This window comes from Doryrhamphus excisus, linkage group LG13, assembly GCF_037039965.1.
Source record: "Doryrhamphus excisus strain RoL-2023G ecotype Guam linkage group LG13, RoL_Dexc_Guam_v1.1, whole genome shotgun sequence".
NCBI lineage: Eukaryota > Metazoa > Chordata > Actinopteri > Syngnathiformes > Syngnathidae > Doryrhamphus > Doryrhamphus excisus.
This window is the reverse complement of record NC_136369.1, coordinates 7,453,005-7,478,883: the sequence shown is the minus strand read 5'-3', so window position 1 is coordinate 7,478,883 and position 25,879 is coordinate 7,453,005. Positions and strand designations below refer to the sequence as shown.

At 42.5% G+C, this 25,879-nt stretch overlaps 1 protein-coding gene across 14 annotated transcripts in view; it reads left to right on the top strand.

The window, feature by feature from the left end:
- Positions 1 to 25,879, top strand: part of baz2ba (bromodomain adjacent to zinc finger domain, 2Ba) — a 65,308-nt gene that overhangs the window by 21,115 nt on the left and 18,314 nt on the right. For 13 of the 14 annotated variants that reach the window (XM_058088880.2, XM_058088879.2, XM_058088885.2 and 10 more), the window contains exons 3-10: positions 14,829 to 15,002; positions 18,926 to 19,117; positions 19,215 to 19,376; positions 20,553 to 20,737; positions 20,827 to 21,033; positions 21,122 to 21,760; positions 23,842 to 24,592; positions 25,562 to 25,831. In XM_058088880.2, coding sequence (XP_057944863.2) covers positions 14,831 to 15,002; positions 18,926 to 19,117; positions 19,215 to 19,376; positions 20,553 to 20,737; positions 20,827 to 21,033; positions 21,122 to 21,760; positions 23,842 to 24,592; positions 25,562 to 25,831 — 2,578 coding nt within the window. In that variant the 5' untranslated portion in view covers positions 14,829 to 14,830. Of the gene's footprint in view, positions 1 to 2,241; positions 2,306 to 14,828; positions 15,003 to 18,925; positions 19,118 to 19,214; positions 19,377 to 20,552; positions 20,738 to 20,826; positions 21,034 to 21,121; positions 21,761 to 23,841; positions 24,593 to 25,561; positions 25,832 to 25,879 lie in introns of those variants that run through there. The other variant, XM_058088876.2, reaches the window with a different exon arrangement.

The following is a 25,879-nucleotide window of genomic DNA, read 5'->3' as shown; positions in this document are numbered from 1 at the left end:
GTTCAGATTACGTCACTTCAGTGGAACTAAACCTCTGTGGGTGTGTGTGTGATGTGTGTGTGTTTGAGATACAGTGAAAGTATGCTCATAAGAGCGTACATATGGTGAGCGCATGAAAATGCCTGACCGCCTCATTCTAATCCTGACTGTTTCAACTAAAATTCCAGTCCTTAGCAGGACATGAGCAAATGTTCTGATATATTAATAGCGATTGTGGGCGGAAAAAGGAAAAAATCTATTTTTCCTTATGTTTTTTATGGAAACAGTCCAGTTGAATTATCTGTTCTTTCGAGGTTTGAAACAGCTCAACTCCATAAGGCGTTGGCATTGTTAGCGACATGCACTCGCTCATACGCCGCCTGTTTGAAGTACAACAGGCCATTACTGATTAACCTGTCTGAACCCGGCCACTTGTAAAAGCCACTCTTTTTTCCATCTTGCCCTCATATGAAACACCTCTGTTAGTAAAATACCTCACATACTCCGCATTTGCACAGATATGTTTGTCTCCTTACTTGTTTGTTGCCTGAGAAACCATGTTGGCTTGTCTTCTCACATTTCACACTTGGTTTCATCCCCTTAACCCCGAGTACTCAGCGTGGATATGCCGCCTGACCTCTTGAGTCATGGATGTTAGATTCATAGGCATCACAAGGGCCGCACTTGTGCTTCCTTTTGCCCAGTCATCCAATTTAAGCCATAAACTTGTTTGGTAATGGATTAAGAAATGCAGCGACTCCTTGTCAACATTTATTTTGATTTCAAGGCAATTTGTTGGAGTTTGACTTCTGAATCAACATAATTCTTGTAAACATCAAGCAGTTTAGTATTTGAATTTATCAAGTATTAGACAGACATTCCAGCATGCCTTCGTTTCGTGCCTTGGAACGACAAAGCAAAACAGTCAAACACACTCACACTCCCTGTTCCTTGAGTTGGCGCTCACACACTAGTGCTCGCACACATACACAACAGTGGTGTGACAGGACGTCACGTATTTGGAGTTTCACAGCAGGCTGGCATTCCAAGACAGCAAAGAGGGAGATAATGTCAGTGAGCTGCTGGTTAACTCTCTGCTTTATCCTGTTCCTGGGCCACAAAGCGTGAAGGTTTTTTTTTGACACATACACAGTCCACACTTGCATACCATGCATGCACATACACTGACACACACACACTTGGATAGATCATATTGCTTCCTCCCAGGCTGTTAGATGACAAAGGCTAAAAAAAAACTCCAGAAGTGACAAAAGATGCCCACAGACATAGCTGCCAGCACTGACAAAAGCTACACTCATGTTTGGATGGATGTGACTTCTTTTTGGAAGCAGAGAGTGGGCCAAACTGACTGACAGGATGTAGGGTGATGTCTCATGCTTGGATTCTGGACTTGGAGGTCACAGCACCAAATTATAGCCTTTTTTGTGTGTATGTGATTGTGAAGCATGTCTTTTTCAAAGGGCTTTTGTCAGAGTGCTTATTCTTCCTAAGCTGGCGAGGCTATATTTAAATGAAGAAATCATGAAATCCACCTAGTCAGCAGTGAAGGGAAAAAAGAGCTTCCTCTCAAAAACCACCCACACTGCTTTCTGCCTTGTTGTGACTTGTTTGTCTGTCGTTGGAGGACTCAGTCTTCTTCCAGAACAATCACTCTTAAAATCCCTCAACTCTGGAGGATTGGAGCTGGTTACACAGCAACAGTGAATTGCTAAAAACAGAAAAAATGTGTGTGGAGCCTGTGAGACAGAACTTTCCCCATCATAATATGGCTTTTCTTTCTGTGTGTACTTCAGGTGCACACACTACTGTTTATTTCATGGATATGTGTTGTCATCTGCAGCTGTTTGCTCTTCAGTCAGTCAGTGTGCCGAGTTAGTGACATTTGGGCCAGTGTGAAGCTTCTTCTTCACTCTTGATTTATTCTTAACATCTGTCTGTGGCAGGTGTGTGGAACCACAGTGTCCTCTGCTTGAGCAGTACAGATAGGACGTGTGTTTGCATTGTGCAAAACAACAGTGCGAGAGTACACCCCCCCCCTTCCCTCCTTCTTGGGATGAGTCATATCTGAGCCCTGTGTAATCTAAGCCTATGTCTCATGTGTGTGAACAGACAGACCCTAAGCAGTGGTCTTGGTTTTGACTCCCTCTGGGGCACTGAGTGGGTGAGACATGACTATCAACAACAGGCTCAGGCAGCTCTGGTTTCAGCCCCCCCCCCCTCCTAACACACACACACACACACCAGCCACAAGTACATACCCACTTGGATCTAGTTATTCTTCACCCATTTGGACTCCTGTAAAAAGGTAACGAAAGGAGGGGTTGGGCCGTGTGATTGGATCATCCACAAGGAATTGTGATGATCCCGAGGATGGGCCGGTGGCTGTTATTTAACTTGAAAAGGCCGACACTGTGGCACCCACTTCAGCAGAGTTGACAGTGTGTGTGTGTGTGTGTGTGTGTGTGTGCGTTTCCACCTGTCGGAGCGTGATTGTAGCACAACAATGTCAAGGCTAAGCTCAACTTAAGTCAGCAATAGAGACTCAAATATTATGACTTTTCGTTTGAAATGGCACAGGGGAAGTGTGGCAACAAAGGAAATGGAGCCATGTAACTGGCAAAAAAAAAATCTTTTCTGTGGATATTCAACACATTTCAAAGAAGCTATCACTGATGTGCCACGAGGTCTTTTACCGGCACAGCTGGACTTTTGAAACAGCCTTCTACATTTGGCCCCAGGGGAGAGCAAAATTATCCTGGCTAGAGAAGCAGAGAGGTGAAACCACAGAATAGCGGAGCGCTGTTTTCCCCTGACATACGTTTGTTTTCTTTCTTTGCCCTAGTAAAGTAAAAGAGCAATATTCTTTCATGCATAACCATATGCAAAAAAAATCATTGGTAACTGCAGGGAAAAGTGTCAGGATCATTTCCTAATGCATATGTTATGGTGACAAAATGGGCAGCCAAAGTGTTAAAAATTGAATAATTTCACACACGAAAAATACCATTTGAGAACAAAATTCTATCTTACTAGCCCTTCATGGAGCTCCACCGAACAGCTAAATCCCCCCCAAGCCTCAGATGAAGTATGTAATTCAAATTTTATGCTATGGCTAACAAAGAGTGCATACAAAATAACTATACATTGGGTGGTAAAGATAATCATTCAGCAGCTCATTGTCCCCAAGAAGACTCCTTTTCAGTGTAGTGTGTAATTATTGTGAGCTTTTTCATAAAATTCCCAGCAAATTCAGAAAAACAAAATATATGTCAAGCTATATGGTGTACAACTGCACCTAATAATTATTGATAGTAACATCAAATGTCTGCAATGAACATTTTTATCTTTATTTAAACATTTTAATCATGCATGCTTGTTGAGTATGAAGTGTCCGTTATCTGACTGGAATCTTTCCATGACAACTATAAAAGAACTACCTCCTTCTTAGTAGTATCTGAAATACAAAAATTCATACATGCACCAATATAAAGACTTATTTGTTGATATGATGCACACAGAGCAAGGAACAACTTGCTGCGCTGTCACCTTCCTGCTGTAAGGTGCTAATTGTTTTACATTTTTATTCACGTACCCACTGTGGCAGTTGACGTACCCCACTTTGGGAACCACTGCTGCAGAGTCTTTCCTGCAACGATCCAGTATAGTGTATCCATCTGATGACACAGGCTCCACAAGTGATTGCTATCCGTAATGCATACTTGTTTGCAATTCTTGCAGTTTTAACGTCTTTTTCTGTCTTGAACAAAAAACACAATTTGAATGAAAACCACACCTCCTGAATAGAAGTGCCGGTACAGAGTCTGGACTAGACTGCTTGTGTTGGAGTGCCAACATTGCAGATTTTTAATGCGCACCGACATAATCTGATACATTTTTTGGCTGATATCGGTCTAATATCCAGTGTCTTTTAGTAAAAATGTTTAATTGAATATGTGGGATCCTTTTGGTTTGAAATGCTGGGCTTTATTTGCCTGTGATTATCTACTCAGTCCATCTCAAAAGCTTGAAAATATTGACTGTCACAGCTACTTTGTACACACTAAACTGTGATATTTCATTATCAAACCCACACAAATGCAACATCTTGTCTGCTTTGTCTGATTCTGGTGTAATATGGATGTAAATAATTGTCCGATGTTGCAGCTTGTGTGTAACTGTGTGTATGTGTGTGCTCGTGTGCATGGCTAAGCGCATGCATGTGTGATTTTTGTAACGCCAAAAAGATGCCCCTAGGGTTTCTTTTCCCCCTTTTCTCATTACAAATGCTAATGTCACATTAATGAAATCGGCTTAGTATAAGTTTATAGCGTAGCCTACACTGAGAGATTTGGCCTCAACACTTCCCACATATTTCAAGTTGAATCATATGTTTGTTCCTTTGGGCATACTATTCTAAGTAGCTGTGAAGCACATGTTTCAATGGAGGGTCTGCAAGTTTTCTCTCCAACCTGGTTGTCCAGCAGGTGAGTTTATTGATGAGCGAAGGAGGTGTCAATCATTAAAATCACCCGCTTTGGTGACCCGCATGAGTTTGACACCCCTGCTCTATAGCGTACTTGTTTGGGTGCCAGGCTTTTAGTCATTGTTGCAAACATATTACAAAGGCGGCCATCTGCCCAGAAGACCTTTTTTACAGAAGTAATGGCCTCAATGAGGGTTGCCTAATGTAAACATTGTGTTAATGTGGTTTGTAGATTCACTGGCTGTTAATCATTGCTCAACACAGTGCTTGTCAGGGACGACGACATGCAAGAACATTAATTTGGTTTCATGCAGATATCATAAGTTGTGTTTACAGCGTGGTTCCAATAATATACTCAACAGTTCAAACTACATGAATTAAAAATATTAGGAATTTACTCCTGCTGATTCATAATACAAAAGGGAATTAAATCCTTGAGTTAGAGGCTTGGCCGTTTCTATTCTTTTTACCCAGTTTCAAAGATTTCAGTGCGTTAAGTAACATTTTCACTTCGACCTTTGCCATTAAAAAAATTACTAAAGCATCAAAAGCTTTGACCAAGACTGATAAAAGCTCGCTCCTTGCAATTAAAAGCCAATTTAATAAAACTGAATACGTTATGCTAATCACGGGAGATATTGTAAAATGAGTGTGGGAGAGGGAAGATAGATTGTGTGTGAGGAGAGAAGGAGTGACAGTCCAGCCGCCATTACAAGCTGCTGATTTCTGCAGAGTGCTTCATAAAATGTCAGAGCGCTTCTCCCTGCGCAAGACACTGAAAAATGGCAGCGCCGTGATGCGCTGGCACCTCACCTGCTGCACCATGTGTGTCCCCCTGACTGTGTATGTGTGCGCGGGGAAGGGTGAGGGAGAAAGTGTGCAAATGTGCGCCTGCTTGCCTATGCACATGCATGTACGTGTTTTACATCTGTGTGTGTGTGTGCGTGCACACGTCTGCGTGTTTTTTGTGTGTATCCATGCTGGCCTCCCTCCCATGTTGCAGTGAAGCGGAACAGAGTGGCTGACTGCCCGCTGCTTTGCCTCTCTCGCTCTCTGTCAATACAACACTATTCTCTTCCTGCCAGTGTTTTTAACATTAAGTATGTATTTTACCAGACACATACCAGTGAGTGACATATTGAGTTGAATGCTTCGTTTTGTCACTGAATTGTGTGCTGCTAGAATTTGTTTTTGTTGTGTTTTGGGAGTTTGTTTACCTTCATTTGCCATTTCCTTTCACAAATCCATTGCATGTCTGTGTGCGTTGTTAATGTTGGCCTTAACAAAGGCATCAGACAGGGAAAAAAAGGAAAAAGCATCTAGAGATTAGCGCCTAAGAGGGAGAAAGGTGTAAAAGTGTAAATGGGCTGTGGTTTCACCTCTTGCCCAAAGACAGCTGGGATAGGCTCCAGCATACCTGCGACCCTAGTGACAATAAGTTGCATGGAAAATGGATGAATGGATGGGTCTGTGACTTCATACGTGATATTTCACTTCATATCATTAATAATAGTTATTAGCTATTTAGCTAGGTGTACCGTGGAGTACTAATACTTCAACGTTTTGTATTTACATATTGCATTGGTTAAAAGAACTCATTCATTCATTCATTAATTCATTCATTTTCTACCGCTTTTCCTCACGAGAATCGTAGGGGTGCTGGAGCCCATCCCAGCTGTCTTCGGGCGAGAGGCGGGGTATACCCTGGACTGGTGGCCAGCCAATCACAGGGCACATATAGACAAACAACCATTCACACTCACATTCATACCTATGGACAATTTGGAGTCGCCAATTAACCTAGCATGTTTTTTGAATGTGGGAGGAAACCGGAGTACCCGGAGAAAACCTACGCATGCACGGGGAGAACATGCAAACACCACACAGAGGCCGAGGGTGGAATTCAACCCTGGTCTCCTAGCTGTGAGGTCTGCGCGCTAACCACTAGACCGTCGTGCTAAAAGAAATCAATTATGAAAAAAAAAGTATGTCCTTTCTCACTGTAGAAGCTCGCTCATGTCTCATTTATAATAAATAATATTGAATGAAAAAAAATCATGTGTTCACGTTCATCCAACTTGAAAAAAATTACATTTGGTTCCACAATAGTGAAAACAAAATGAAACCGACAAGCTGGAATTATGCCCATTTAGCCTTCCTGCTTGAAAATGTACTTAAATGATTAATCAACTGTCAAAACAGGAGAGGGTGTATTTTATTTCAGTTGAATCAGTCATCTGACGTTGTTGTTTCATTGGCTAATGGTTTCTTGTAATATGAACACAGTTCAACCCAAAGTGTGGTCTGTGTGTGCTTGGGGGATGAAAACGTTATCATGGGCTATGTTTACACAGTGGGAAAGCGTCATGTCATGTGTAGGAATTGGCACAAAGAAGCTGTATCCTCAATTTGTCAATGTAGGTATTCCCTTTTAATTTTGGCACTCCTGTGATTCCATACATATCCACCTGGCATAGGCAATAGGTTATTTCTCCCTTACACACTTATCTCACCGTTGGCATACTTTCATAGTATTATTTTTGTTGAAAGTAAAGTTTAAGATGAACTAAATCAAAAGCAAAATGGACACAAGTGGCTCTCACAAATGCTGCTTTCTAACTGCTCAATTGTTCTGTCATTGTCAGTTTGTTTAGCTATTTGACATGCATGTCATTTGCATTATGCATATCTGGACTCCTGTGCTCATTTGCTTTTCCCAATCCCTCTCATACTCTTTATGTGCTCCCTCCCCCTTGTCTCTTGATATAGGCTGATAACTGATGCTATTTCCTGTTTTGTTTTTTTGACTCAAATTACTTTGCATTTCCTGCAGGTTTTTGGAACATGTCCTATTTTACTCCACAGTTGATATACTGACTTAAAATTTTAGCTTCACTATTTATAAACATAATCGCTCTAAGTTGCCTGCATGGAATGTTGTGATGAGAGTTTAGAATTCTATATCTTTACAATTGGCTCAGCGCCAACATATTTATGTAAAATATCCATCTATTTTCTTGACCACTTATCTTTATTTTGCTTGTGGATAAGCTGGATCCTTGGAGCGAGAGGCGAGGTACACCCTGGACTGGTTGACAGTCAGTCAAAGGGCACATATAGATATCTATACTCCCATTCATATATATGGACAATTTTGTCTCCAATTAACCTAAAATGAATATTTTTGAGATGTGGGAGGATGCTGGAGTTCATTCGTATAAAAAATGTTCTTGCGCACAACGCTACCCTGGCCTATGTACAAGTAGCCACGTCTCCACCTACTAGGACCAAGAGGCTGAATGACTGAGAGGAGGGTTCACTGTCTCTTGTTCAGTCCAATATAGAAACAACACGCACAGACAGATGCAAAGTGACCCCTCTTGTCAGCGTGTGTGGTCAAGAGAGGAAAACAAACATGCATGCATGCACATGTCAATTTATACCACACCTTGTGTAGTTAATTCTTTACACCAGGAGATGGCGGACATCTGTAACTTTAACATAACCAATGTTTGTGGGCATGGTTTTTATGCCAAATGTAAAGTTTATAGACTTTCAACTACTGTGAGTCCACCCATCATAGTACACAAGTTGCATATATCCACAATGTTTTGCTTAGCAATGTTTGGGGTGGCAGGAGGAGATGTGGTGGGTTGTCAAAACACTGCTAATGATCGCGTAAAAAAAAAAAGCTGGGACAATAAATGCACTAATTGATTAGACCCGATAATACAATGACCTGGATGTATGATAAGGCATAATATGTTATATCTTACTCAATAATAGCTCTATAATAGTGGTGTAGGCAACAGTGACGTTCAAGATACCGCTGTAAGTGACAATGACGATGGCTGGGTGTACTCGACAGATGAGAAAAAGTATTACAGCTATATCAGACATTTTGATGAGCTGGTATCGTGGAGACAGGGATCTGACAAATCTGGTGACATCATAATATGCAAATTATGATGCAATTTACTCTCATCACAAACCTTGGGCCATACTGATGATTTTTCTAATTTACAGCAAGCCTTATCTCCATCCATTTTCAAGCACCAACCTTTTGAAACAGCAATGTAAAAAAAAACAACTATGGTCCCTTCAGGGTTCAGTTTTTGCCCTTCTAAATTGGAATTCATGTGCTGAGAACAGGAATAGAGCAAGTGCAAAATATGCAAACGTGTTTGTAATTCAAATGGTAACATTTGCTTACCTTTCTCTTCACCCCCATTGTGATGTTGGTATCACATATTCCTCATGCAAGAGCTAAACTGCCCACAGGTCAAATTTGCAACAAATGTGTGCAATTGTGTGTGAACTGTTTCATGAGTGACAAATGTATGCAAACATAATATACATAAGATACACAGTTAATAAATAGAACATTCCAAACTGACTTCCAGTCTGAAATTTTGGGACTGACTCATTCTGTGCTTGTCCACAGTGACCAGGGGAGATGCTCAACTACATTGCATTAATTGTGTTAAACAAAACATGCTCTTCACCATGTGGATTTGAGGTTGCATGCCAGAATGTGATGTACAGACACCTACTAATACATTCTTCTCAAGCCACCTTGCTTTCAAGGTGTTAGAAGCAGGGGAAAAGCTCAGCCTATATAACACCAGCTCACAGAACACAAAGCCTGCAATTTTTTTTTCGCTGAATCAACTTAAAACTCCCATTGTTTGCCCATTGCCGTGCGCACAGCTGAGGACTGAGATACTTATCAAATATCCTGCCCTAGTCTGAACTTCGCAGACCTCTCGGGTCAGCTGGTTCTGGACTATTGGCTGCTACTAGAATGTAATCGGGACACGGTGTTGCTTTCAGCCTTTCAAGTTTCTGTGGTGCTCAAATGGGGTGGCTGCCAGGAAAGGCAAACATTGATGTAATACTGCCACGTTCCAAACTAGAATGACACTTAGTAACCAGCGGACCTCTTAAAAGGACAAAATGTTAAAAGTTAAATAATGGAACTCTATATTCTGCATTTGCCATTTCAAGACGAATGGTGCTATAAGTCACAATTAGATGGAATTGGATTTTGCAGTGGACTTGTATTTCACACCACGCTTTATCATGTTGGTCTGTTTTGCTCTGTTGTATTTGTAATTGGCACTATGTATGTAATCTTTTAAGTGTGCGACTTGGCCTTAGATGCATGCAAGTTGACAGGCATCAGCAAGTACAGGTAAATTATATTCAGGAAGGCCTGAGGGAAATGAAAGCAAATTATTGTGATGCTCACCAAATGATGGACACATCTGCGTGTCTGTGTGTTTGCAGAGGTGTATATGCTTTTGTTATCAGGATTGTGCTATTCTCTACTTCAGTCATTATGGAGTTTTGTTGACAAATGTGGCGAGCAGATCACGTTCATTCTGCAAAAGAACTGTAATGAGCGGTGAGGCTGCCAGATGAGTGTGAGGAGCAAGCAGAGGGAGTGGAGCAGATTCATCAGGGATGATTGTCTGCTGCACATTGCTGTTTTGTTGATGCGAAGACCCTGCACCGTTACCATGGGGAGAATAATTAGCTTTGGCTGGATGCAGATATGCATAAGCATAAGAGATGGGAATTTCTTATTGAGCTGACTTCATGATATTTAAAAATGGTGCATTATGGGTGTGCTTGTGTGCACAGATGCACGCACGCACACACATATACATTTACCCACATTCAGTACACACTCACTATTGGCTCATTCTCTTCTATTTATGGACAGGAAATGGGAGTGGTGCTTTGGCTGTTGGAGCTGAGTAACACTATTCTGTCACACATAGGTTTTGACATCAAACACAAGTGACAAGCCTATCTTATTCCTCCCCAGCGAGTCATCACCATGTCCCAAAATCACATTATTGTCACTGGGAACCCGGCAGTGACGGATGTTGAGTAGGGGTGTTGATTCCAGCCTTTGGCACCCACAGTGCGCTTGAAAAGGCAAATAAAGGCATTTGGCAAGAGCCAATTTCTTGTCATTTCAAAAAAGACACAAAATGTGGCATGCTACTGGTTTTATAGTTTATCTAAAGCCCCTTACCAGGGGTATGGATGCATGTCTTCTTCAGGGACCCGGGACTAGTACAGCAGAGAGCATCTCGCTACCATACGCCACACATTGTATCGTCGTCATTACCTATTTGCCCCGGCAGGAAGTAAGCCGCTCTGGTGTGGTAAGCTTCACTCTTACATGGAGGCAGACAGGCGGGCAGTGGTGTGACTGTAATAAGACCTGTGGCCAGCACCACTGCCAAGGCGAGCTGAGGCGTGGTGAGCGATGGTGCCCATCCCCTACGTGCCCTGCACTGCCATCTGTCACTGGGCAGGAGTAGAACTCTGAGGGAGGGGCCTGAGTCACAAGTTGTTGACACCTAGACAGGCCACACTGGGGCATGCTGTCTCTTTGTACTCTTGTCTAGCTTTGGCTCTTCAAGCATTGCTTTTTGCAAATCATATACCTGAAGTGCACCTTCAATTCACTATGGAGCTTTAGTTTTTTCTTTTATAAATTGAGGCCCTTTTTTGTCTTTTTCTATTTAGCACACTGTTCGGACTCTCACAATAATTGCTGCTTTATCTTATTTCTTAAACGATGTTAAATTGAAAATTGTTTAATTTTAAAAATTTGATTGTTGTGAATGGTTCTTTTGTACTACCAAAATGGAAAAAAAAAATCTGATGACAGTTAGAAGTGACATGGGATGTTGTACAATACTGCACATACTTTCACAAGCCGGTGACTGATTGTGCCATTGGCGTGGATGCATCCGGGGAGGGGGTTGGTTGATGAGAGGAGGAGAAAAGGGTCAAGCAAGCTTGCGTGTGCCAGAAAAAAGATGATCTTTGCCAGTTGATTGACAACTAGAACAATCACGACACTCATCCATTTGGATTAGCTATGCACCCCCTCCCAAAAATAACTGAACAATAATCTAAATATATGAATGATAAATTGTGTGCAATAAATGTATGCCATGCTTATTATGTTAGCAAATGCCTGGACAAGACTGAATAAGTTGTCTGTGTGTGACACTTTCCGATAGCAATAAAAGCCAGAGAGCTGGAGATTTGTAACAAGAGAGCGAGCGTACCAGATCCGCCAATGATGCCATTTGTCAGCTGCAGTAAAGTGCAAAAAGAAACGAGCTGCAAGCCACCGTGTATGTTTGAATGGGGTCAGGGCATCACAGGGAATAATGCATTTCCCTCCCAAGCGCTCCTTCCATTACGGCCGGAGAAGAGACATTGTGTCCACACTCTGATTACCACTGATCCATGCTGATGACTCTGTTGGCGGATTATCTCAGTTAGTATCAGCCATCTGTTACTGTGTGTGTGTTGTAGGGGTGAGTAGGAACCGGAGCAGGACTGAGACACAAACAAAGGGGGGTTGAATAGTTTGAGGTTGGGACATGTGCGCAAACTTTTTATGAGCACATGTTGGCATTTTTGTTAAACTGCTGCATGCAAGACGGCATCCACACAACACTCCCAAAATAAATGCATGATGCAACGCCATATTGGATGTAGTACAGGCCATTACACCAGCACTCTTTCTCTTGTATATGCATCACCCACCTTTCAGATGAAGCTGACGTACGAAGGCTTCTACATGAAGGCAACCATAAAACCATAGTGCTCTTTATAGCTGTACAATCTCCTGAAGGGCTGGTGCACCTAGCCACTATTAGCCGCGTGCATTGACAGCTGGATGCCGTGTTGTACTGCTGCATTGGATACACCACTGGAACACACCTTATAAATCATAGCCCTGACATTAGCATAAATTCTCCTTCTCCTTGCAACTGCGAGACCTGCTGTTCCTGCTTGCAGCGTTTTCTTCTTGATTTGCTGCCGTTCTTAAGTCAAATTGATTTAGCCGCTCACAGATACTGTAATGCTCGCCTTCTGCTGCCACCACGGTGTATGCTGTTAATTACCAATAAAATCAAGCTAATTCTGATGCTAAATCCATTTTAATTTCCCATAAGTAAGTCAGGATTGGATCTTTAAATACCTTGCCACTGCATTAGGTTGAAATCATTGTTGCAGCGCTGTGTTTGGTGATACATGAGTGAGCTCAGTCATATTATTGTTATGGGATTTAATTGCACTGAGTGATCAGTTTGTGTTTGTCGAACGAAGATGGACTGTACTCGCATTCTTTTCTCCCCCTACTGTCCTTTCTCTCGCCATCTCTCATCCCCAGAAAGAGGCCCTTTGAGAGATGAGAGCAGATGAGGGGGAGGGTAGTGCTGCTTTACACCTCTAAAGGAGGGATTGCTTTTTTGTTGTTTGTTAGGGAGGGAAATCAATTCTGTTCACATCATCACATTCTGACAAGGCAACACATTAAGTGCAGATATTGAGAAATGACAGGATTGGTTTACAACCCTTACCTTCTTTCCTCTCCTCTTATTCAGCCATCTATCTTTTTTCCCCACAACAAAATCAGACTGCATTGTCTTGTTTATCATTTTTCTCCTCAATCTTTAGCATCTCTTTCCCTCCCTCTCCCTTTTTCCCCTCTGAAAAAAGGTAGGGAATGATCCGCTTCACTTACCAGCTGACACCACATAAGCTTGCTCGTCCTCTGAGACACAAGCCTTTTGTTTTCATGTGCATTATGATAATTATGAAGGACCACAGTTCCCTTCCATTTTCATCACACTTCTAATAATACTTTTTTTCAGGAGTTGCCACAGGCGTCATTCTTTTTCTCTTGAAAGGATTTTTTTTTTCTTCGTTTTTTCTCCTTTTGAAAGGGTGACGAGTCAGACAGTGACTTGTGTAACAGATCGTGTCAGACAGGCAACAGTTTTTAGTTGAAATCAGGGTAAGATACATACATGTTCTTCTTACAACTGGAAAACAAGCATGAATCAGTGTGGCTGATAAGACGGCTCCTTAGCCGACATTGTGTCACCTCACATGAGAGGCCATTTGTAGGACCTTTGACCTTGCTCATAATTACACAACCGCCATGTTTTCCACTGCAGCAATGGCGGCCCAAGACCGATGGCAGAGCAGCCTCCTCCCCGTGGACTGCAGCAGGTTTCCTTGTCATCCGCGCCTCTTGCTCACCCCTCTCTCTACCACTCTCCCTCTCTCTTGTCAGTGTTGCTCCTGGCGAAAGGCTGATACTTGATATTCAGAGGATAGCAGCTTTTGTCTCAGAGATTTAATCAGTGGCTCTGCTCGCACTGCAGAGGAGAGAGGGAAGAGGTGGCGGAGGGAGGGGGGGGATAGGCAAGAGAGATGGAGGAAGAGACTGTTTATGTGTAATGACACAATAACAAAGCCTGCCTGTAAAACACAATCTGCAAACTGTGCTTTTGAAGGGGATTTCCACTCCTGGATTAGTGTCAGGCAGAGGGATGTGGCAAAAGAGAAGACAGAAAAAGAGCCAGGTTGACATGAAAGACTGGGGAGGTGATTCTGTATGTATGTGTGTGTGTGTGTGTGTGTGTGTGTGTGTGTGTGTGGTGGGGTTGTGTATGTGCGAGTGTGCATTCACGCGTGTGCATGTAAATTCATGTTGTTTTGATTCTGTTTTAGTGTTTATTTGGCTTGCACAAGTTGGCGGCTGTGTGGGCACATTGTTTTTGTAAGTGAAAGGAGATTAAAGTTGGCTAATGTAAGTGGAATATTTGGCTACAGTTTCTTGTTAGAGTTTATGTTGTTGATTGGTCGGTAATGGCTGGCTTGGCGGTTCTGTGAGGCTGATAATGGAGAGCTATGTGCTGTTTGATGCATCCATCACTTTAAAACCCCTCCATGTAGACTTAGGAAGCGCTGTTGCCTTTAAAGGCCTCAGAAGATCTCTTGAATTTAAATGAAATTCTTTTTCATCAAGGAGGCGTAAAGGGATCCTGGTTGGGAAATGTGAGCGTGGGTGAGCTTTACACGTGAAGGGAGCATGATAGAAACACGTGGATAATGTGTTATTTGCACATTGTGCTTTTGAGGTTTTTTCTTTCCTTTTGCATTGTTTTGTCTTCCCAAACCACAGTGCCTTGACCACATTTAGGAGTACTCCAGCTTTCTCGCATTGGAGAGTAAAAAGTTCTTTGTTGTGCACAATCAGTCCTTAAACACATTCTCTTTCCAACCTCATATAGAATCAATAGACTCTGAGAGTCAGTGAGCATGACTAAATTGAAATATTGTTCAGGGGAAGTGAGATGTGAAAGGAAAAGTGTCATGGTGTATGTGCACATGCTTGGATATGTTGTGCAGGTGTGGCAGTTTGCATGTGTGTATATGCACTAAAAGTTTCGTGTGTGTGTGTGTGTGTGCTTTGCTATTGTAACCCTGCTGATTGGATTTTGTTTGACAGATATGGAGTCTGGAGAACGGCTGGCCTCCCCTGCGCCCACCCTGTCTGCTGCTCGCACCTCCTCCCCTGTGGCCTCTTCCTCCTCATCCTCCTCTTCGTCATCTCCTGCTCCCCACTCAAAGAGCAGCCTGGCCCCGAGCCCCTCAGCACTCGGATCCACTCTTAGCACCTCTGGTGAGAAATCCTTTTTTTTTTTTTTTTAAAGGACCTGTCAATTTAATCAACAAAAAAGTGACTCAAACAGATCAGACACTACTTGTAAATCCTTGTAAACCATTAATAGTGACAAATATGGTCACCTTCATGTCTTGATAGCATTCACAATCCTCATTTCTTTACCAGAAAATGAGTTTCCTCCTATATTAATTATACAGTGAGTTTGCAGCCTGTGTGAATACACCTCTCTCCTAGCTACAAGGAATTTTTTTTCCCTGACAGCTTGGTTTGCAATTGAAAAGCAGCTGCATTAATGAATCCCAAACAATTAGGAGCTTCTTTTGTGTGAGAAACACACACATGCTTCACCATGTCTCCTGACAACCTTCAGCTCTCTGGCTCCAGCTGCCTCAGAGTCAAGCTCAGCACGATACTGTTTGCGTGCACGCGCGCGTGTGTGCGTGCGTGTGCGTGTGTGTGTGTGTGTGTGTGTGTGTGTGTGGGGGGGGGGGTTGTGCACACGCACCACTATGTGTCCAGAAAAAGCGCCCCTCTGCATCATTTTAAATTTGTCATCCACTCTTTGTCTGTCTGCTTTGGTTAGAATTTTTATATTTAATTAAAGGGAACCTATTATGCTCATTTCTGGCTCTTTGTATGGAGTTGTGGACTCCTATAGAGCAGCTACACACGATAATCCATACGGAAAGCTTTCTAGATTTTTCAGAATCTGCACCTATTCCAGCTGCATTTCCAAAATGTCTTTTTATGCATGCCCACTCTGCTAGGATGGTCCAACTCAAGCTTGTACAGCGAACAGCTTTTATTCGGGCATGCCCATGTACAGAAGTTACCCACTGGATGGAGCCGAGCCAGCGACTTCTCACAAGGCTCACTGTGATATCACATCCCAAACTTCTTTCATGGCTTACTTCCAAATGCGCAGAAAAGTGGAAAGACCGTCATAGGTCCCATTTTAAATCATCAGGCAAAGATGGACAGGAGGAGGGAAAGCATGAAGTTAAACTGCTTGATTTTTGTCATCCTTGTTCTCAAATGGTTTTGCTCCAAAGAGAACGGCATTTAAAAACATGGCGTTTCTCTTGCATTATACATCATTCTGATCCCTCTGTGCCATTACGGGAGCTCAGATTTTGTAGATAAGCAATTTTGGACAGAGCATCAGAAACGAGAGGCAAGCCCTGTGAACTTTCTGCAAGCAAACCACTTCTTTTGTATCAAATCCTTTCCAGTGTGCAACTCTTAATATGTACTAGATGCCGTCCATTTAAGCTGATGGATTTTCTGTAACGTCATCACTTTCTTCCTTACATCTAAGTTTAATTAAAAGGAAAAGGGATTTCAGGCAGACTAGCAAGAATGTGTCAGGTGTAGTGTATAAGCAGGTAACATCAGAGATACGTTATGACAGCATGTGAAGGCCTTGATTCAAGGTTCAATGCCACTGTGTCTTTTACCCTTTTTGAAAAAAATATCAGGAGATGACTAAAACAAGCATCGGCTCGTGCATGTGTGCATGCATGCTCTTGCGCGTGCTCCGAGGCGCGTGTCATTGATGAGGATATCACTTGGAGAATAAAAGCTGATCTGCGCTCGTAGCACTCTCCTTCTGGGATCAACTCACGGATGCAATTAACTTAAATCTGTCTGTGGAAATTTGATTGACTGCGACAAACAACAAATTAATCCCCCTTCGGCAGCATCCAAACATGAAAAAAGCAGGCGGTGCAGTTTGTCAGGAGTGGAGCGAGGATTGAAACAGAATGAGGGTGAGAGAGTGAGAGTGAGCGAGAGAGAGTAGGTAAATCTGAGGTATGTCTTTCCTCTGCCTCTTTCTCGTTTCAAATTTTTAGATTTAATTATTCGCCTTCCGGAAGCATGTATTAATATTGAATAGGCATTTGCAGATGTCACTTTGCGTTGCCTGGAAAGGGGAAGGGCTGTGGTGGGTGTTGGGGAGAGCTGGGCACCGCAGGCATAAGCGAATGCTGTGTGTTGGCCTTTTCAGGGGGGGTCGCATTGCAGTCGTTTATCTTTATACACGCAAGCCGAGGTTGGCAAGACTCGCTCTACATATTCAGCATATTCTAATGACATTCAAAAGGCAGGTTTTTTGCTGTCTTGAGCGAGAGAGGAGCCGTGCAGCCAACACAAAGGCCGATATACTCGTACGTCATGCACCCTGCCATGTTAGTAAGGCCCTTTCTTGCCAAACAACCCCATGCAGCTGAATTGTTGCTTAAAATTAATCTCTTAAAATGCTTCCACAGTCGCGTTTGATTCCATCCCCTCTATATTACTCTTTTGAAATAAAAATGAGGTCCTGTAATGCACGACTTCAAAAAATACTGCTCTCAAGTGAGTTTTACATTTCTTAGGTGTGTGTATGTGTGTCGCATTTTTGACATATTCATCTGCACCTTGCACAACACTTTCCTTTTCTTCAGTCATCACTTTCCCGCATGTGTATTACCTGGCTTATGCAGAGGCATCACGCAGGCATGGTCTAGAATAGAAATTGAATTTGCATGAAATATGCTCACACCAAATTGCATCAGACTCCAGGAGGAGGTAATACGTGGCAGCCGCCCCTGCCAGAAATGATTGTGCTCAGGAAAAACGCTAGGCGACGATGATGCTGATGAAGTATTCTTCTGCGGTGAAATTGAATACCAAAAGGATAGAAAAGGGTTATACACGCTCTTTTTTTTTTCTTTTTTTTCTTTTTTTTTTTTAAACCCTGACACAGAATATCTGGTCGTATTCACATATTCAGGAATGTAGAGCTGACAAAATATCAGTACATAAATAGCCCAGTGTTGAAAATGGATGATGAAGATGTGTCAGAGTTGGCCATTGGAATGACTGACAGCTTCCTTTTAGACAAGTAGATCTTTAGTCTGTGTCAGGTGGGAGGTCAAGCGTGTCCATGCTATACATATACATGTACATTTTTAGACCCTGTTAGTCCTGTTTATGTGTGCTCAGTGATGTCATATTTGAACAATTGTCTCTACACAAACAATCGCATACCGCACAGCTCAAAGCATGTACCTCCTCTCACAGGTTATAATAGTACCGTAAATTCTGGACTATAAGCCGCTACTTTTTACCCAAACTTTCAACCCTGCGGCTTATTCAGTGATGCGGCCAATTTATGTAATTTTTCTAACGACCGCCAGGGGCTCTCGAGTAGAAAAAGTAAGATTAAGACCGGTGGAATATATGCGTCGAGGAAGACTGCAACTTCTTGTCTTGTGCATAAATTAAATTAGCGTGAACATACCCTCATCATGGAAAATGCAAAAAGAAAGGCATATGACGCAGCTTTCAAGCTAAAAGCAATCGAGCTGTCCGATAAAGAAGGAAACAGAGCTGCTGCACGTATACTTGGCATAAACGAATCGATGGTGAGACGCTACCGTTTGTGAAGAAATTTATATTATTATTATTGTTAAGTTATTTTATTAAAACTTTGAAAACTCTCTCGGTGCACTGTCTTTGTAAATATGTTTTACATGTTACATGTTTTAATGTGGGCACATACGGCTTATATACAGGTGCGGCTTGTGTATGTACAAAATCGATTTTCCTCTAAAAATGTAGTGGGTGAGGCTTATAATCAGGCGCGCTCTATAGTATAGAAATTACGGTAGTTATAATATTCCCCTCCTGTATGGAGTTTATATTTTAAAAAAAAAAGACATGTTTGGCCAGCATCAGATTTCAATCTAAAGGTTATTGCATTAGGGAAATACACAACAATTGTAATTATGGCTTTCAAATGATGTGTCATTGTGTTATAAGCCTGTTAACTGTTATTTTTTTGTTGCTTTTTTGCACTTGCTGCCTTTGCCAGGATGTTATACTTAACTACGGCCACATTTGAAAGCTTCCACTTTGGTTTGGATCCGTTTCAGGCCGTCTGTTTGGAGCAGCAGGAGAGCAGCCCTTTATTGGCTCCACATTGTCAAGTGCCTTTCCTCTGGTGAACCACCCAGCCTTTGGAGCCCTCTACACTGCTGGAGTGGGCAGGCCAGAGTTTGGCGGCCTTGGCTCCCTTGGCATGTCAGCTGCTTTGGCTGCCCATCCCCAGCTAGGAGCCCTCTCTGGTAAAAAAAAAAAATGGGTGGCATCAACATTGGAACATCTTCTCCATGGTGTTTTGCTTTGCTTTCTATCATATGGTGTCTTTTGCTTCGCCAACAGAGTGGTGGCGAGCTGCTGAAGCTCATGGACGAGGAGCTGCAGCCTTTCTTCCTTCCTTTATAGGTTTCCCGCCGTTTTTCACCCCGCACATTCAACCAAACCATAGCGCTAGTCCTGTTCAGATAAGAATGCCTGGCAAGAATAGCCAAGGATCGCCTAAAGGTATGTCACCAGTTCACAAGACACACTTATCTTTGTTAATAGTTAATGTACAAGTAAGCTATGTAAATGGAACACTGTTGGCGTATTTTTTTTTTGTGAGGGCGTCCACAAGCATCCAAATAGGTATAGGAACGTCCATTGTTGGCCTGCTCATATTAATTCATTTTCTTGCACTACAATGCACAGAAAAGAGAAATACATATGTGATCATGTGTCACATAAGGATTGTGAATGATGAACAAAATTCCAAAAAAGTGCAGTTCCCCTTTATTAGCCATTGAGGAGCTAATGAAAGGGACTATGTACTGGAGAATCTTAACAACACTGAAGGTCAGTTGTGCATATGTCTTGCAGCATGACAATGACCCAAATCATACTGCCAACAACAAATGTGTGGCTCAAAAATTAGCACATTAAGATCCTGCAGTGGCCTTTGCCAGCCTCCGGACCTTAATCCCAATAAAATCTGTGGAGGGAGCTGAAACTTTTAAGTGAATCGCAAGGCAGCAGCCTCGAAACAATCAGGATTTTTAGAGAATATGCAAAGAGGTGTGGACTAAAATCCCACGAGCTGTGCGTAACCTTGTTACCACCACAAGAAACGTCCAACAGCTGCTTGCCAACAAGGCTTCCTCCGCCAAGTACTAAGTCATGTTTTTCTTGTGGATCTAATGCTTATTTCCTTCCATCAAATACAAATTGATTTTTTTACATTTTGTGTCTCTCTGCTACAATAAACCATTAAAACGTTTGTTCATATCGTTATGAGATGAACCTAATTAGCAGGGGATAAGAAATTTTTCATTTGTCATTCCTCATCCCCTAAAATATATTGTAACAAACTTAATACTAAGTAAAAAATGACAGTTATCGAAAATAACTACTCCCAAACAGACATCCTACCCTGTTTGTTTCCTCTCATCACACATTTGTAACAATCTGTTTTAATTTAGTGTCTTTTGCTTTGTTTTATTTTGTCACTTGTTTGTGTTGGGCTTGTATGTTTCACAGGGAGCATATCAGATGAGTTAGATGTACAAATCAATATTGTTATTTGCCTCAATCAATTCTGCTTTTAGTTGCAGATATTTAATTACACCATGCAGCCATGTTCTGAAAAAGAAAAAGATACAATGATGAAACGGATTGCTTTTTTTGCTTTTTTTTTATTTCAAGGAGTGAACGGGGCTGTAAATGGCAGTGGAAAATGTCCTCCCACAACACAGCAGGGGAGCTTTTTGGAAAGTAATACCCCTGCCCAGACATCAACAAGTCTAACCAAAAAAGCAGAGCCTTCAAGTAGTCCCTGTCAGAATAGCCCAGCTAAGATTGTGGAAAAAAACACACCAAAAAACGAGAGGGTGAGTAAGAGGTTCTTGTGTTTTTGAGATTGTGGAGAAAAGATAGAATACATTGATGAGCAATATTCTCAAACTTTTTTCCCTTTTAGAGACAACGCAAGAAGACAACAGATGCTTCTGGCGTGAGTAATAGTGAAACAGGCACATCTTCGGACAGCTCAAGCGATGGCTCCCTTAGCAGTGATATGGAGGACCTTGCGGAGGATGATGAAGAGGATGATGAGGATGAGGACGAGGAAGAAGACAAAAAGAGTGATTTTTCAGACTCTGAGAAACAAATAAAAAAGAAATCAAAGGTAAAGCACCGACAATTGCATTGCTCAGGATCATTCCAAAAGTGACATAAATCCTATTTTCCAACTTTTTTTTTTAATGTCTCCCCAGCTTCTGGTACCAATCACTGGAGAGACGGACAGACCACTTTGTGGGGTCCCCTCAGTAGAGCACCCGGACAAGAAAAATAACCACATACAGACAGTCCCCTCCAATCCCCCAACCCTCATTCCCATGGCCCGTGCGGCGTCTCCCCCTGTTCTGTCCCCAACCTCACCTATGGCTTTACACAGCTCCAGGTTAAGACCAGAGGGGCAGCCACAGCAACAACACTTCAGTGTGATCCAGTCCACTGGCCTCGCTGCTAACGCAAAGCCTCTGGCTCTCCTCACTCAGCCCTACAGGGAGTCTTCACCGTCTTCCTCTCCCATCGCCCTCACCACCTCTCCAAAGGCGTTCTCCAGCTCTTCCTCTCCCAAACCTCCCAAGCTGTTGCCTTCCTCCTCCCCTCAGCACCTGCCCCTCTCCCTCTCCTCCTCCCCCAAGCCCGTTTCGGTGCCCTCCCCCCCACGCTCTGCATTCCCGCTGTCTACCTCCCCAAAACATTTCGCTTTGACCTCATCTGTAACCAGCCCCCAGAAGTCCTCACTGAAGCCACCTCAGTATGCTGCTGCTGGCACTGCCAAAGCCAATAAGAGGAAACTGCTGGAAGACTCGCTTGCGCAGATCAATGAGTTCAGGCTGAAACAGGTAAGATCATTTAACTCAATTTAAATGAGCATGTAAAGCTAAAAAAATATCAGAGCCAAAATCACGACGTAGCTATGATCCTCCCCCTGTGTTTGGAGAAGAGCTTCCTTGACATAGATGGCATTCCTCGCTCATCTTTCAAACACTTCTTCTCTGTCCAAAATATGTACATTTGAGTTCTCAAAACTGGTAATTTCATTGAGGACAAGGCTCAAATCTTGTATATATTGTAATTTTTTTGTTTCATTGTGGGTCCCACTTTGTTTTTAGTTTTACACTCTTGAACGCATCCTGATTATGAGCTCTGAACAAAGGGTGTACATATAGCTTTCTCCAATGCTGCCTTAAGATTTTTCCTGTTCTTTGTCCATCCAATTGTTGTTTCAAAATGGTGACAAGGAGATATACAATATTGTAAGCAGCAATATTACTACAGTTATATGCTACGACTTTGTCTGCTGCTGCAAGAAAGAGTAGAAATATGGACACATTTGACGTTATGGGGAACGTCCACATGTGTAAACCATGTGGAACATTCATTACTACCAAAAACAAAACTAACTTGAAGCGGCATCTGCAGGCAAGTCACTCTGACAAGTGAAGTAAAGAGAAGTGACAATTTGCACAATAATCTTGTATTTTTACGTGTTTGTAACTGGTATGTCTGGACATAAAAATAAAAATAAGACATGCACAGCTTGGCAACACACTCAGTACACACTCTGCTAGCTCCGTATTACTATGTGACTTGTTGTTAATGAGTGTTCTTATCATAGGCTGGACAGTTCAGGTTGGAATGTATTTTGTGCACCGCATGGATTTGTGTGCTGAGAATGCGAGAGCAGTGTGCAAATCTGTGACCTAAACTAATTCTAAGAATTGCTGTTAAAATTAACATTGCCTCAAAAGAAGGCTGTTTGTCAGTGAGGTGCAGATAGACGGCTGAGTCTTGACCCGAACGGTTGTGGCTTCACTGTTCTGCAGGCTGCTAGGTTGTCTCGGCTAGACCATGTTTCTATGTGCCGTGTCTACATAATCCACACTGCGTGCATGTTATAATTCCGGTAACAGTTTGAATTATATAGTAATTTGTGGATGGAAAGAAAGTTGACCGTAGAAGCTAGTGTTTCCGTTACGGCACCTTCTCGCGCTGACGTCACATTGTGACATCGTACATGTACAGTATGTCGTATTTTAGGCTTTACTAGCATTTTTTTTTTGTAAATCCGCATCTGAGTATAAGGCGGTCCTTGAAAGTTCTAGTTTTTGCTCATCTACTTAAATGACACACCAATGTCTCAAACACACATACTGAGTTTCTTTTTTAGTCAGGTGTTAATTTACTGCTGGTGAAGCTTTACAGTTACAACAAAATGAAACCATTACAACAATCCCCATTGCTCTGCGGCGTTTGAAGTATGACAAAGAATGACATAAGGCTAGAGTTCTTTTATAGACAATACTTCAAAATCACTCAGTTTACGTATGAATGACAGCATAGTAATCAATATCCTGAAATCATCCTACTTTGCGAAAATCCCCCTTTTTTTAGTATTGCAAATATGGAGACTTACTATGGCCTAGATTCCCTCTGTGGTTTCAGCACTTTTACTGTATTTCACGGCCTATGAAATTGATTTGTTTCACTTCATATCATATTTAGTTGAAAGTGCGATTCTAAAATGTAACCTTTTCCTGAAAGACTTACTCATGCAGGCGTGGCATCATCACAGCAGGAAGGCAATGATGAAAATGAGAGCTTATCAATTGTAATGACAAATCATTATACTTTTAGATAGGTAGTATCTCTTTTGTGAACTGTGTTGAGTGCGCGGTTATTGTATTTGTGTTTTCTTTCTCAAAGGGAGCCTAGACACAGTTAACTGTACCAGTGTTCTGCATTGTAGTTAGTCACCTGCTCAAACAATCAACAGTGATGTAAACTGACAGCTAGAGCAACTGCACTTTGTTCCATTTTTTTCCTGACCTTTCATTGTGCCTCTCAATTTGCCTTTCCTACTCCCTCCCTCCCTCAACTCCCTACCTCCTCTTGTTCTCCCTCTCTTCTCCTCTGCTCTCAGACTCTCATGTCCCAAGGGCAGACGTTCCCATCTGAGCTGAGGAAGCAGGGGCCAAACAAGTCTCCCAAAGGGAAGTCTCTGTCTTCTTCACCATTGCCACCCGCTCCGCCTCCTCCACCCCAGAACAATCACTCCAACCTCTTCCTCTCGAGTGCCCTGCTGGGTCTTCCTGAACCTAATCACCCCAATGGAGTCATCCAAAGCACCACTCAGGACGCACCTTTGGCCCTCATCACCAAACCTCGCAAAGACTTTGCCTCTCAAGGCAAATCCCCTCAGTGCAACTCTGATGGTGGATCAATGCCTGTCAATCTTAGCACAGGGGCAAGTAGGACCCAAACAAGCGCCCAGGCTGGGCTTCCGTCACAGCCACCTACTACCTCACCCCATGCCGCCAGTTATGGATCTAGAAAGAGCAAGACCCCAAAGTGTAAGGCACAGACTCCAGGACTGGCACAAGGACAGGGGCAAACAGGGCATTTAGCAAGCTGGAAAGGCTTCTCCCAAAACCATCTGGTACAGTCTTTAGTGGATTTGTTTCGTGGAGGAGAGTCTGGGATCGGCATCCCGGGAGTTGGCATCCCCGGTGTCGGGATTCCTGGAGTCGGAATACCTGGGACTTGTAACCCCACGGCTGGTCTCCCTGCTAACAAGGAATCTGATGACTCGGGAGATGATGATGATGATGATGATGAGGATGACCTTGAAGAGGAGGATGAGGATGAGGAGGACTCCGATGATAGTTTGTCAGGTGGGTACATTTCGTAAAAGTGAACATAAATATAGTTTTCTGTTTCTGTAATATTAATTTGCGCATATGTATATACGTACATGAGCACTTGACCTTTGGCTAAAATAATTCATCCACTCGCAATTCCATGTCCCATTGACACTGCCACCTGACATTTGATGAAACTGTTAATGGATGCAGGGTGTATGCTCAAATCATAAGAAACATACTCATGAAAATTGGGCTCAGCAGATGAGAAGACTGAAACAATAAGATATGCCTTTATTCGTCCCTCAGTGGGGAAATTGGTATTGCACAGCAGCAAGAGTACAGAATCATTTAAGCAGTACAAAATACACAATATAGAAAAATAAACAATATAAACAACCCAAGTATTAGCAAAATAAACAGTTTTATCCCAGAGTTATATACAATACAGTATGTAGATAATATGAAACAAGATCAGATATATGACCAGTCTATACACTGAGATCTTGTTAGAGAGTTAATATGAGGCATTATGGAAATACTTCACATAGAACTTAGTATATTGCATTTAGAGCCCTTAATAGCTGTAACAGGCTTGAGTAGTACATTTTAGTAGTAGTTTTTTCCAGAAACTAAAATTTGGGTTCACACTGCAACGGGCATGTGGCCGACAACGAAAGGCAAGCAATTTGCTGATGTTGTGAGAAGAGTACCAAATGCAAGTGACCCGGTTATGGTATGGGCTAGTATAAGCTACAGATAAGACACAGGTGACAGAAGGCAATTTGGGAGTCCAAAGATAGGAGATCTTGTAGCCAGTGGCCCTGCGACATGATAATATGGCCAACTGTTGCAATGAGATCTGCACAAGCTCTAAAAACATTACAGCTTTTGCATGGCGCATGTTACCAAACTGGCATGTCTGCACCTTTACATTGATGAACTTGACACAAACCTCCCTGTAAAACCACTGTGACATTGCCTACTGTTTTTATATTTCAGAATCAGACAGCAACTCAGACAGTGACATCTCCGGAAAGAAAGTGAAAGAGTCTAAGCAGCTGTCATCTGGGTCATCAAAAAAGGAGATGACTCCCCGTAGGCTAACCAAAAGCCCAGAACTACTGAACACCTCAACCGATCACACAGCCACCAGCTGCTCCCCTCTCAATCTTCAGGTCATCAAGACACCCACTATTGTCACCAGCTCCAGTGCCTTGGCCTATCACAGCTCTCCCGGCTCCTCCTCATACACCCTAGCCTCTCCCTTAGGTAATGTGTGAAATATCCGATGCAAACCCTTTAAAAAGGATGAAGATT